This window comes from Castanea sativa, chromosome 9, assembly GCF_040712315.1.
Source record: "Castanea sativa cultivar Marrone di Chiusa Pesio chromosome 9, ASM4071231v1".
In the NCBI taxonomy this organism is placed as follows: Eukaryota; Viridiplantae; Streptophyta; class Magnoliopsida; order Fagales; family Fagaceae; genus Castanea; species Castanea sativa.
In genome coordinates, this window is record NC_134021.1 from 29,998,745 (window position 1) to 30,011,235 (window position 12,491).

Consider the following 12,491-nt stretch of genomic DNA (forward strand, 5'->3'; position numbering starts at 1 on the left):
GTTTGTTGTGTTTGGATTTGGGGGCCAAAATGAAAAATTAGCAATAATTTCTAAACAATATAATTAGTAGACACTATTACCAAACTATATTTTTTACTAAAATCTCAAGTCTAAGAGACTCAATTTTGAGCCTAAAAATCGAGTGTTTAAAGGTCAATTTTTATAGTCTGACCAGTCTAATTTGGCATTTTTTCCATGTGATATTCACTTGGAAATCGAGTCTCTAAGACTCGATTTATAAACCAAAAAAATGTTAAGTTAGCACCAACCACGCCCCAGACCCGTCTCTTCCTCTCTCCCCATTCTCTATTTTGTTCTCTCCTTTCTCTCTCTCACTAACGCAACTCTTTCCTTTGTCGCCTTTCTACTTCTCCATCTCTTTCCTTTCTCACATCTCTCTTAGCAGGGCCAAATGGGTTACAAATTAGTGTGCGGCATGGGCATGCGGTGGGGTTGAGATCAGTGTTCGTCAGTTTCAAGGCTGAGATCGGTGTGTGGTTTCGGTGTTTGGGTATGATTTGTGATTTGATCGACGGGGTTTCGGCATAGTGGGTTTGATCAGCGTGTGTTTGATTTGTGATTTGTGGCTGAGTTTGTTTTGTGGTGTTCTGTGGGTTTGTTTTGTGGTGGCTGTGAGTTTGTTGGTGGTGTTGTATTGGCGGTGGCTGTGCTGTGTTGGTGGTGCTGTGTAGGCGCTAGATTGTGTTTTTTTTGTTCAGTGCTGGGGTTTGTGGTTGTGGCTGGTGGGCCGATAATGAAGGTGCTGTGTGTGTGTGTGTGTGTGTTTTTTTTTTCTTGGTATTTCTGGGAATGGTTAGTACATGAAAGACAGACTTAAATTTTTTTTTGGCTTATAAATTTAGTCTTAGAGACTCGATTTGCAGGTAGACGTCACGTGAAAAAAATGTCACATTAGATATGAGCAGACTATGAAAATCAACACTCAAAAACTCGATTTTTAGGCCCAAAATCGAGTCTCTTAAACTCGAAATGTTAGTAAAAAATATAGTTTGGTAACTGTGCCTACTAATTATATTGTTTGAAAATTATTGCTAATTTCTCATTTTGGCCGGATTTGGGTGTGAAAGGTTAATTCGGTTGAATCGGATGGACAAAACACTTTAAATGGATTCAAGTCAAAGTTTAATGATGTGTAATTTATAAATCTAAAATAAGATATGTCATTTAAAAAAAATACCACATCATTATTTTGTTAGATACATAGTTAACAACTTAATAGGAGTTAACAAAGGAATAAATAATGCTTATTTTTGAAACATTAGGAATCAATGGTGCTAATTTTAAATTTCAGGGACTAATAGCACTTAGTAAGTAAACTTTAGAAACCGTACTTATAATTTTGTAATTTAAAAATTATTATAAAGAAATATAATTGTATAAGTAAAATATTTTCTAAAAATTAATAATTTTTTTTTAAAAGAACTTAGAACCAAAAAACAATCTCCATTCCGTGTGACCATAAAACTCCAACGGTCAATAACTATCGTTTGGTTAATTTGACTCAAACTTGGAACACAAAAAGCGACACCGTTTTCTGTACATCCCCTTCGCAGTTCGCAGGAAAACCCTAGAAGAAGCAAAAATGGCAATTGCACGGACCGGAGTGTACGTCGACGACTATTTAGAGTGTAAGCCCTTCTCTACATTCTCAATCCCTAGAAAAACACCTTTTTTTTTAAAAAAAATTTTGCTAATGAAAATTAAATTTGGCGTAAAAATGGCACAGACGCAAACACATTACCCGCTGAGCTTCAGAGGCTCCTCAATACCATTCGAGAACTCGATGAACGCTCTCAATGTAAATCAATCCCTTTTATATTCTTCAATTTTTTCAATTTTTTTACTTTTCTTATTTAATTTTTGTGTGTGTGTGTGTTTTTTTTTGTTAGCGATGATGAACCAAACGAGGCAGCAGACGAAGTACTGTTTGGGATTGGCTTCACAGAGCTCAAAGAAAGGGAATAATTCTAATTACATTAACAACAACAACAATAATAATAATAATAGTAATAATTACAATTATAGTAACTATAATAATAGTAATGGTAATGAGGAAGACGATGCCGCCTTCGAGAAAATGCGAAAGGATATTGAGGCAAATCAGGACAGTGCGTTGAGTTTGTGCACTGAGAAGGTTTTGTTGGCACAGCAAGCTTATGACTTGGTACCCTTCTTCTTTTTATTCAAAATGCATTATGCCATTGGGTATTCTTTTTTCTTTTTTTTTATCGTTCTTTTATATGAAATTATGCTCTATCTGCTGTACTTGGTGCAAATGATTAATGGGTTTTAATAGTTCAAGTTTCAATGTTCTATTTGATGTACTTATGATGTCACTAGTTCATGATTGTGTACGGTTTTGCTTTTCTAGTGGGATTTGTTCGAAAATAGGTATATGAGGTTGAACGAGAAAGCACCGGTGGACAATGTTATTTTGGCATTGAAGGATTCTAGGATTAAATTTTTTAGAAGCACTAATGCAAATAATAGGAAAGGTTTTCTTTATGGCCTTCTTTAATCCATGTAAGAGTTTAAAATATGTAAACGGTTCCATTAGTAGAATGTCCCCTATCTCAGAAATAGGATTTTGTTAATATCTTATAATGGAAAGCATTGGTGAATAAATCACTTTCTCGTATGTTCCCACATATCTGTGATTTAGATGCTTGATAAACATCCAATTGAAGTGCGTTTTCCTGTTCAACATCCTTGTAACAAATATGGGCTTTCCAAATACTTGTCAAACAAGGCTTGAATATATGCTCATGATGTAATTCAGTTAGTCCTGTCTATAGTGGCTATCAAAGTAGGTGTTTTTCACACCTTATAATTTTATAGAGGGGATCTTGTGTACAATTTGAGCAAATTTTGGGAAGTTCAAATGGGAAAAGAAGTGTGAGGATTAAGGTTGTATAGATGGTAGCCAATCCAAGATAAGAACATGTAGATGGTGTGCAGTTGGCTTATACTTATATGCCCCCTCTATCTTCCTCTAAATGTAAACTATTTCATAAAATCCTTTTCAACAGAATGTATGAACAGATAAATCATGGATGAACAAAGCTGAAAGTTTTGTTGACATTGTATTGATGTCATTAACTTGAACTTAACTACCTCTAAGACCACCTGAGGGATATGTTAACATTGAAATTGAAGCATTGCATTCCTTGGAATAGGCTTCTTCAGCACTGTATATTATACATCAGTATGAGTTATCTTGTGGAAATAAAGTTTGTTTCTCTACCCTAAAGAATATTTAGCTGTGGTATTTGTAATTCTTAAAGCTATTCCTACAGATGGAGAGATTGGAGTCATTTACTTTGACCAAATTGACATATGTTTTTGTTTAAGTCTTAACTCCTCCAGCTGCTCTTTCTATCAACCATTAAAAGTTGACATTATTATTAATTAGCAATTAGAACATCTTTGAGCATTTGCAGCAGATTCGCCAAATGCGAAAAGTAGCAGAAATTTTGCATAGCCATCTGAAATCCTCCACATCAAGCCTGACAAAATACCAAACAAATGCAGCAAATGAACAGTACCTTGACTGAGTTATTGAGGTACTGGTCATAGCCAGTTCCGTAAAAAAACTACTTTGTTATTTGTTCACTGCCATCAAAGAGGAGATGAAAAGTGGAGAAGGTGAAACCGGTGGTCCATCAATCTGTTGCTGGTGGTCCGATGGTGGTACGAGGTGCTTGGATCTGGTTCATCGATCTAGTGTGAGGTGCTTCGATCTGGTGCAATTTGGTTCGTCGATCTGGTGTGGGTGGTCTGGTGGTGGTTGACTTTTTGGGTTGTATGTGGTTGATTTTTTTGGTTCGGGTTGATTTTTGTGGTGGTTGCTGTGGTGGCTTGCGGTGGTTGGGATGATTTGTTTGGAATGGGTTGCGGTGGCTTGGGGTGGTTCCTTGGGATGATTTTTGGAAAGAGAAAAAAAAGAATACCTAAATGAAATGGATATAGAGTATTGAGGCTGATGTAGTGGTACCTGAATAGTAGATTAGTTAAAGTAATGAAAGTGGAGTTTTTGGGGTCAATTTGGCTAAAAGTGCATTGAGCCTGATGCTAATGCTTTTAGTTATTGCACAGTTCATCTTTACTGGTTTTTATTCTTTCAAATTTTAGAAAATTTGTGTTCTCATTATCCTCATGAAATCCTCTACTTGAAAGAAAATCTAGTAATTATGAATTAGGCCATAGACGACACATTACATGTGACAAAAATGTTTGTCTATTAATGTCCATTCTTTGGATTTACTAATTTGTGTTTATTGCCCCTGCTATAGTTTTAAACAAAATTATTACTTTCAAATGATCAACTTTGTTTATATATTCTTCAGAGCCTAGTTTACTCTACTATAATCTGATGTGTTACCGTAGAACTGCTCTTTTAAATTGTCTACATTTTTACCCCTAATTTCCCCCACCAACCCCCCCCCCCCCCAAAAAAAATCTAAGATTTAAATGTCTTAGTATGTATTTATTAATACATAAGGGAGTAGGAATTGTTTTGTTCAAAAGTTTGTTCCCCAAAAAGTTGTCAACCCAAACGTGATGTTATTGTTTTTGTTTAAAGCAAGCCAGCATGATGCAGAACAATGAACTTGATACCCAAACTCATGCAGTTCAAAATTCTCCCAAATTTTGTCAGAAGATCCAAAATAGAAAAATAAGATAAACCTAGCAATCAGCACCTAGAATTGCTTGGAATCTGCACCAAGCTGGATAGAAAACCTAGGAATCAGCACTTAAGGTTGGTGGGAGCCAACATCACACCATTAGAAACATTCAAACTGAAATTCTATTCAGCATAAACTTGTCTCCATGGGAGTACAATAGCTTGCTACCAGGGCTAAACTTTGATCCTTATTTACCTGGATCAAAACCTCATAATTGAATCACGAAATAACCTTGACTCTAAGAAATTAAATAAAATACTAATAACCTAATTAGCTAGTAATACCTAAAATAAAATCCAATGTACCAATAATAAAAGTACAATTGACTATTGAAATTAAATAAAACTGAATCAACATAAAATTGTATTCTCACTTTCCACATCATTCTCTCTTGGGTGGAGATAATTCGTCCTAGAGTTTTGAAAGTGTTTTAAGAATAAGAATTCTTCCATTAATTCTTGAAGCACCTTTGGCAACACTAAGAACAAACAAGCTTTGTGTTCCACCATCTCATTAAATTCATTTGGAATGATAAAATCAATGGGTGGATACGATACAGCCTTGTCTTAATCCATTGAAAGCATCATTGTATCAAGCTTTTCTACTGCATGCATCATGGAGGTTTGGTTAATAGCAGATGCATTAAACTCATTTTTCACAACCTATTCACCCTTTATTTCTTTGCCCTCCTGTGAACTTTCTCTTCATCAAACTCATCTTTCACAGCATGTGCACCCTCTAATCCTTTGCTCTCTTGTGAAACTCTCTCTTCATCACACTCATTTTTCACACATTTGCACCCGCACATGATTAAATGTTCCTTCTCAATGATAAACAATATTCTTGACTTTTCAATAATTTGTATTAAGTCTACTACATATGGTCCAGGCATTACAGCTCGCTCTTTAGACTCTGCAATATATTCTTGCTGTCTAGCATTGTGGCAACATCTATTGGCACCTTTACTATTCTTTCAACACTATGTTTTAGTGGTTCAACGTTGTCATCAGAGTGGGAAACTTTACCTTCAAGACTAGGGAGCAGAGACTAGTGGGCAGTCTCTAGATGGAAGGCTTCTTGGATCCCAGCTGTGCACCCAAGATATCAAACCTAGTGTCCAACTTCTCAACCTTAGCTAATCGGTCTTTGATGGCTTTCATTATATTTTCTTGAATTTGTTATACGACCACTACGCCTATGCATGCAAGCATATGCTAAAATATGGATGCAATTGAGATCAATTGAAAAAACTCTTCGCAAATTAATTTTCAATATAAAATTAAGGGTAACCAATCAAAATTTCAAATAGAAAATTTGGTCAATAATTTTAAATTAACTGCAATTAGATACTGATAAGAGTTCACAATATTGAAGCAACTTGGTGAAAGTCAAAATTGTAAACCTTTGTGATTAGCCATCATGGTCTCGCAGAAAACTTGGTTGAGCAGTGATACAAACAAGAAACTTTTTGACAGATCTTAGCAGTAGAACGACAATCAGAAGATAAGTAGATATGGCTTTTTGGTTTTGACATTGTCAACAGCATGATGCATACATGGGCGACGGTGGGGAGACAAGACCGATGGCATATCTTCAGATTTGCCTATTTGATATTGAAAAATCAGATATATGAGTTTGGAAATCAGGTATATTGTTTATCACTGAGAAGGAAAATTTCCAGCTACTTGAGGAAGAGAGAGTTCAACAAGAGAGTGAAGAATTAGAGGGTGCACATGTTGAAAAGTCAAGTATACTGTTTTTCACTAAAAGAAATATTTATGGTGAGATATTAGCATTATTTGATCAATATATGGTATCCTAGTATTGCTTTGTAGGCTGAAATTTTGACATATGTTATGTACCAAAACCTTCCTCCATGGCTCTAGAATTTATACCACTTGACCTATCTTTAGATCTTCTTATTTGATATTGAATTGATTTTTATCATTATTTACTACCCACTACAAATTGAACATAAAAGTAGGTATGGCTTTCAGTTAAAGCTTTTTTCTCCACCCTTGATGATAGCTTGAGCTCAAAGAAATTTATTGAAATATGGTGTCTCCTACTGATGAAAAGATGAGAGAGAGCCGCTTGAGATTGTTTGATCATGTGCAAAATAGAGCGGTTAATACATTAGTTAAAAGGAAAACTTGGTTCGTTAAGTGAATGAAAAGAGTTGGAGTAAGACCTAAAATAACGTTGGTAAAGTAGTGAAAATGACATGTTAATTAAGGAGGTTATAGATAATATGGTTTTGGAATTTGGATAGGATAAAATGAATAAAAGAATACTTGTGGCCAACCCAATTCATCTATTCAATCCATGGCAGACCCCCAAAATTTTGGGGTGAGGGCATTGTTGTTATTTTATGTTTTTTTCATATTAATTTTGGAGTCCTTGGATACCTGTACTTGCACCCAAAAAAAAAAAAAAGTCCCCAGAAACCTGTCCAATGGACTGCTCCCCCCCCCCCCCCCTTCCCTTTACTTTTTGGCGTGTTTATTATTAAATTTTCTTGTTTAAACTTTGATTTTGTGTTTTAGCTGGAATTTTCCCATGGAGCATATAATAAGATTTTCATTAATAATGTTAGCATATAAATTATGGAGCTGTTCTACTTTTAAATATCCTTGACTCCTGCTAACAAAGATACCAGTTAGACTTAATGTTTTACACATTGCATGATATAATACCCCACTCTACTTGAAAAACTCTAATATCGCCATAAAATCACATAGAGAGTCGCTCCAGCCAATCATGAGCTGCTTCATACATGTTAAAACTAATGGCCCTATTTTCATTTTCTTATTCTTCAAAGATCCAACTTTCATACCCAATAAGAACTACTTTCCTTTTTCTTTTTGTAACTTTTCTTTATTTTGTCCAGGCAATAATTGAACTGGACATAACAGCCTAAACCCTCCTAAAAAGGACATTATTCTGTACCTGTGTCTTCCTAGGATAAAAGCACCTTGAAAAGGATTCATAGTTTTGTTAGAAGGGGGAAAATGCCATAACCAAAGAGATTCATACACTAATATGCATTGAAGGATTTAGTGGATTTAGGGCTTCCTGAAATCTCTCTCTTAGATATAAGTTATCAGTATTAATGCAGCATCTGGAAAAGATTTAACAGCTTGGCAGACACCATCCAAATCTCTCTCTCTCATTTAGAATAGCCTCTGATGGCCATTTGATTTCTGTCATTTATATATATATATTTCCTTTGGATTCCTTTATTACTGTTTCCGAAATGTATATTTCATCTTAATGATATGATTTTGATGATGTTCCAACTTATAACTAGCTTCCTATAAATTTTCAAAATGTCTTTCCAACTTCTCGTTGTTTATGTGCTTTCACTGATTGTTTAAGCTTACCTCACCTGGTAGCTTTATTACCTCTTGGATTTCATTTTATACTTTGTTGAGTTTGACTTTTTTGCATAAAATTAACGTGTTTGTGTGTGTGTATTTGACTTGAGAAGTTTAGGAATGGTTTAAGCTGCATATGTTTCATTTGAGTCTCACCTGTACACTATATGATTCTTTTTAGTTGCCTCAACATTTTCTCTCTTACTTATCAATTATGTAATTGTATAATATATGACATCTGTTCAAGCACTGTTCTGCATAATCTAGAGCCAGTTTTGTAGATTCCTTTGACCTTACAGTTTGTCTTGTATTTTGCATTTGTTTCAGATAGATAGCCATGTAAAAAGACTTGATGAGGACCTGAACTATTTTGCTGAAGATCTAAAGCAAGGTAGATAACTTCTCTATTATCTTCTATCATGCCTTGTATAATTTTGTAATAGCTCATTAAAAAAAAAACCAACTTAAATAACAGTGCATTCAAAGAAAAAGAGAGACTCATTGACTGGTGGGTGGGGAGGTAACCCTCAACCCAGAGGGAGGTATTCTCCAAATCTCAAACCCAAGTCTTAAAGACTAAATTTTCAGTCAATTATCAAAAGCGTCCTTTCACAAGGCTGTAACATGGCTCTTAATACAAGAAAGAGTTAGTTATGATTACATCATCATAAATAACTAACTAATTCCTAAGCACATGTATATGAATTTGTCACATGCTAAAATAATCTCAAGCTAAGCAAATACAACATTTATCCCACTTCTTAATCAATTAAAGCACGTGTTTAAGTAACTTCTAAATCAATTGTACATACTTCAAATAATTGAGCACATGTTCTAAAAGATAGCTTTGCTTGGAGGTAGGACTTGTCCACATGACTTACCCTTGTGGAATGGCCTTGTATCAGCCACCTCATCAAGGCATACTTGGCCACATTGTCAAGCTTTTTTAAAATGAAAATTATTGCTTAAAATACTTGGCCACCTCATCAAGGCATTAGGACTCCCCCTTTGAAAGAAACATGTCCTCACGTTTAGCATTCAACTCATGAATAGGGTTCACATGATCCTCCATGACCATAGCTCTATTCTTCATCAATGATCAATCTTTCTAATCTTGACCGTGTGTTTAGGACTCGCTTTCTGCTTCTTGGGCAATGGCATCAGTAGAGAGTCTTGGTTATCATTTTTGTCAAGGTCCTTCCATTCTCAAAGTCTCCGCCACCTTTCCTTCCAAAACGTTTTACAATTTTGGGCTCCCATCATTCTTCGACATCCCATCGAACGAGAGCTTGGTTTACCACAATTATAGGACTTTGCGCACCCTTCTTGAGCTGTCTCTCACAGAACCCATACGGCTGGCTTTAGGTTTGGTTGGTGGAGGCACAAGAACCTTGTCATTGCTTACCCTCACTCCATCAAGATTGCCTCCTTGTCCATGCTTGTTGAAGAACCACCTTTGGAGTCACTATGGCATTGCTGTATGGGCTTTGAGAGACTTGGATTTTTTGGTCTTTCCACCTTGTGTTCACACCTTTTGTTATGATCTTAGTATCCCACATGGATCAAGTGTAAGCTTAATTATGTGTTTATAAACTCTTGGGCGCCCTCCCTTGCAAACCGGTTTTCAAAGGTGAGTTCTACCTATGAGTTGTTAAGGACCTGTTTGGATTAAGGGGGAAGTAGAGGGGAATAGAGTTGAGTTGATTGGAAATTAGTATTTGGTATCATAGCCAACCACCACATCAAGTAATCGGACGTAGCCCAATGAGTATGGAATCAAATGAGTTGCGTCTTTGCGGTTGAATCCCAAAGGGGGCGACTTAGAGGCTAGATTAAATTAACTAATAGGTGAGTGGAGCCACCAAAAAGAGAAAGGGCTACCATCGGGTCAGTGTCGATAGAGTGAGCTGTTGTAGACGTCGGTTGTAGAGCGTGGTAGTATGCTATGATCCTAGTGTCCCACATGGATTAAGTGTAAGCATAACCATGTTTTTATAAGCTCTTGGGCACCTTTCCATGCAAGCCAGTTTCCAAGGGTGAGTTCTACCCATGGGTTCTTTAACACCTTTCGATAGGAGATCCAAAGGGAGTCTTAAAACAGTGAGAGCATTAATGGGTTCATTGCTTTTTGCACAATGATAATCCAAGTGTTGCTCTACACTTTTTGCCAAGCATTGCACCAGCTTTCTCTAGGTAGCAACTTGCCTTCTCAATTGCATAACCTCATTTTTTTTGAAGCCAAGATTGATGAGCATCTTCTGGTTCCATGCAAGGAGAGAATTTTTGCGTATTGGAATTGGCTTCATTCCTTTTCCCTTATTCCAACAAGCCATTGCTTGAATCACATCAACAAGTATTCAAGTTCTTTGAGAATCCACTCATTGATTGGCAGGTGGGGAGGAAATCTTCAACCCCAAGGGAGGTATTTTTCAACCTCAAATCCAAGTCACAAAGAGTAAAGTCTGATTCAATGAACATGGCCAGTTAATCAACGAAGAAATAGTTATGATGACATCATCATAACTAAGTAATTCCTTAGCATATGTTAAAATAATCACAACCTAAGCTAATACAACATTTATCCCACATGTCTAAATGAATTAAGCATATCACTAACTTCCAAATCAATTAAGCACATGCCTAAAATAATTGAGCACATGTTCTAAAAGATAGCCTTGCTTGGAAGCATGACTTGTTCACATGGCTTCTATCTTATGTTTGTTTTATTTTCCTTTTTCCATTTTTTTTCAGAGGGAAAAATAGGCCCAGATGAACCAGCAATTCTTCCCCCATTACCTATAGTCCCTAAAAGTGATAAGCGGAAGCCTTTCTATGGAACACCTCAACCAAAGAGGCTGGATTACAGGGATAGGGAATGGGATCGGGAGCGTGATAGGGATTTTGAGCTTATGCCTCCTCCAGGAAGCCATAAAAAGGAATTTGCTGCCCCCATGGATGTTGAGCAACCTATTGATCCCAATGAACCCACCTACTGCGTCTGTCATCAGGTCCTGACTTCTCGTTTTTAATTTTCAAATTGAAAGTTTTTAGCATATTGTTTCAGTAAATTTTATTTTGGATGAACATATTTTATATTTTTCAGTTATGCTTCAACTGCTTTAACTCATTTGCTAAAGTGCAATAATTTTTTTGATTTTGTAGGTGTCATTTGGAGATATGATTGCCTGTGACAATGAAAACGTGAGTGTTGTTTTCTCTGCATTATTTATATTTCTCTCTGATTATCTAGTTAATAATATTTTCTTATGACTGGTAACCAGAGCCAATAAAAAGCCTCAGTAGTAGCTTTCTTGAAAACTTTGCCAAATATGCCTGTGGATTCACTTGGTAATTGGATCTAGTTCTTATGGGATATCCTACAAAATATGCTATAATTACATGTTTTAAAAACTGGACAACATTTGATTAGAACATCGGGTTAACTACTACAAAACCATTTTCCTCTTTAGATTTATCTTGTAATATTATTATTAGCACCAATATGATATGAAAGAAAATTGGAATATCTGAACGTGAACACCAACACCTTGTGGTTTTTTTTCTCTGCGCAAGGTACTTTCTGGAACTTTTTACATATCCATATAAACAAATTATTGCAAGTAACCATCAGTTTTATGTATTTTAAATTTCCTCTCTTGAAAGTATGAACACATATTTCTATCATGAGATCATAAATGAGTTGGGATGGTTTCATTAGATTCTTTTGTAATGATATATCAAGCAGACTTAACAGTTGTAATTTCTGTATCACTTAATTGTTGTTTCTAGATTCCTGTATGGATTAGCTAACCTATTATAAAATGACAGTGCCAAGGAGGTGAGTGGTTCCATTACTCATGCGTTGGGCTGACACCGGAGACAAGGTTCAAAGGAAAGTGGTATTGTCCAACCTGCAGAATGTTACCACAATGTCAATGAAATTGCACAATTGGAGCTGCTTGATGTAATTAAGTATTGTTATTTCATTATCACTTTCAGAGGAAAGAAGTGGGTAAAAGTTTGGTGACTGGTATGTGATTAATTGGTTTTGTTACTTAAAAGAGTTGTGCTCTACAAAATTCCCACAAAATTTCGTTCCATCCCCCACTCCCCCACTACTGAAAAATTATCTTATAAGATGGTCTCGTTAGTCCTCTCTCTCAGAATGTATGGGTTCCACGTGCTGTGAGAGAGTGGTCCCATGAGATACCCTCTCCTTCCCACCTTGCAAGAAGAAAAATGAAAATCAATAGACAAGTGATGAAGTCCTCATAAATCTGAATGCTGGGGTCTAGAACTGTAACTCAAAAGTCGATTGATTTTTGTGGTAAATTTGACTACTTTGAGGGAACTTGGAAAGAAGGGTGGGGGGTGGATGAAAAATAAAACCCTCAACTAGCCTCAATCA

The 12,491-nt window shown here is 36.0% G+C and overlaps 1 protein-coding gene across 1 annotated transcript; it reads left to right on the forward strand.

Moving 5' to 3' along the window:
• Positions 1–1,494: 1,494 nt before the first annotated feature.
• On the forward strand, positions 1,495–12,173 carry LOC142609383 (PHD finger protein ING2). The gene is made up of 7 exons (XM_075780955.1): positions 1,495–1,649; positions 1,748–1,819; positions 1,911–2,185; positions 8,411–8,474; positions 10,835–11,091; positions 11,246–11,284; positions 11,912–12,173. Exons 1-7 carry the CDS (start codon positions 1,604–1,606, stop codon positions 12,020–12,022), a joined length of 864 nt encoding a protein of 287 aa, XP_075637070.1. The 5' UTR covers positions 1,495–1,603; the 3' UTR covers positions 12,023–12,173.
• The last annotated feature ends 318 nt before the right edge of the window (positions 12,174–12,491 follow it).

What these genes read in the sequence shown, in the direction of transcription:
- LOC142609383 (XM_075780955.1), top strand. Translation starts at nt 1,604, where the DNA reads ATGGCAATTGCACGGACCGGAGTGTACGTCGACGACTATTTAGAGT. An exon ending in CGTCGACGACTATTTAGAGT is followed by an intron (nt 1,650 to 1,747) that starts GTAAGCCCTTCT and finishes AAAATGGCACAG; the next exon opens with ACGCAAACACATTACCCGCT. An exon ending in TGCTGAAGATCTAAAGCAAG is followed by an intron (nt 8,475 to 10,834) that starts GTAGATAACTTC and finishes ATTTTTTTTCAG; the next exon opens with AGGGAAAAATAGGCCCAGAT.